The following is a 1,220-nucleotide window of genomic DNA, read 5'->3' as shown; positions in this document are numbered from 1 at the left end:
CACGGAGACTTTTCCCTTTTCCCTTTCTTTGAAAAAGACTAGGAACAAAGCAGCTCTTGCAGTGGCCAGGCAGAAACTGAGAGGGAGGCACGGTGTCCAGGGGGCTCGGCTCTCCCCGGCTCGGCAGGGGCTTTCAGCACCGCGGACAGCGCCCCGCCCCAAGCCCGCGCACCCTCCCCTCTGCCTCTGGCAGCCTAGCCATTGGCTCTCCTGGCTCCCCTCTCCAAGCTCCCAGTTCTCCAGCGCGGAGACCCAACCTCCCCAGCAACTGGTCTTCTCGCCTCTCCAGCGCTAGGGTGGCCCAGGCCGCGGAGAGCAAAGACCAGCGCCTCGGCTCTCCACCAGGCTCGCCGAGGCGCTGCCTGCGTTCTGCGCTCGGTCCCCGGGCCTCGGCCTGCCGCGGAGCTGGGCTCAAGATGAATCTCAACTTCACGTCTCCCCTCCACCCAGCGACTTCACAGAGGCCCACGTCCTTCTTCATCGAGGACATCCTCCTGCACAAGCCCAAGCCGCTGAGGGAGGTGGCCCCTGACCATTTCGCCAGCTCGCTGGCCTCCCGGGTGCCTCTGCTAGACTATGGCGACCCCCTCATCCCCACGCCCACGCTTTTGGCGCCTCACGCCCATCACCCTCTGCACAAGGGAGACCACCACCACCCTTATTTTCTCACCACCTCGGGTAAGCAACAGGAGCCGAAAGGTGTGGGAAGCGAGGTTGGTCTTCCTGGCATACCTAAGCCTGCAGCTGAGCCTGGCAATGGTCTGCGCTGGACTGGCCTGGTCACCGTCTCCTTCTCCATGTGGCCGTGGGAGGTTGGGGATAGGCGGAGAGCACATAGCCTTCGGGTGTGCCAGCCCATGGGGATAATCTGTGGTCACTCCCCACTTCTTGTGTGGGAGATAGGACTAGCCAAGGGGCCCCAGGAGGTGAATGGGGTTGACATTCTCCTGGTGGCTGGGCTCAGACTCCCGTTCCTGACCTTCCAGGCCACTTGGGTCGATCTGTAAATCCCAGTTCTCCACTTCTCAGAGACCCTTGCTTGGCTGTCCTGCTCCAGGAAACAGAACTCAATTTTCCAGCTTAGAAGCTCTGTTCTTCCAGGTGCTGGATATTCGGGGATTCTGCAGGGCTCTCTAGGCGGGTGGGATACTCTGAGGACTTCAGGGTTGGACCGGCCAGAATAGAAAGGAAGGGTAAGAAATGCGCGGTCTGAGTTGGAA

The 1,220-nt window shown here is 61.2% G+C and overlaps 1 protein-coding gene across 1 annotated transcript in view; it reads left to right on the top strand.

Moving 5' to 3' along the window:
* Positions 1-321: 321 nt before the first annotated feature.
* The window catches only part of BSX (brain specific homeobox), a 7,368-nt gene continuing 6,469 nt past the window's right edge, over positions 322-1,220 (top strand). Inside the window, exon 1 of the mRNA XM_006148856.1 lies at positions 322-678. Coding sequence (XP_006148918.1) covers positions 417-678 — 262 coding nt within the window. The 5' untranslated portion in view covers positions 322-416. The remainder of the gene's footprint in view (positions 679-1,220) is intronic.

The sequence above is a fragment of the Tupaia chinensis genome, unplaced genomic scaffold (assembly GCF_000334495.1).
Source record: "Tupaia chinensis unplaced genomic scaffold, TupChi_1.0 Scaffold000247_1, whole genome shotgun sequence".
Lineage (NCBI taxonomy): Eukaryota > Metazoa > Chordata > Mammalia > Scandentia > Tupaiidae > Tupaia > Tupaia belangeri.
Note: the sequence above shows the minus strand (reverse complement) of the source record. Positions and strands in the feature narration are given on the sequence as shown.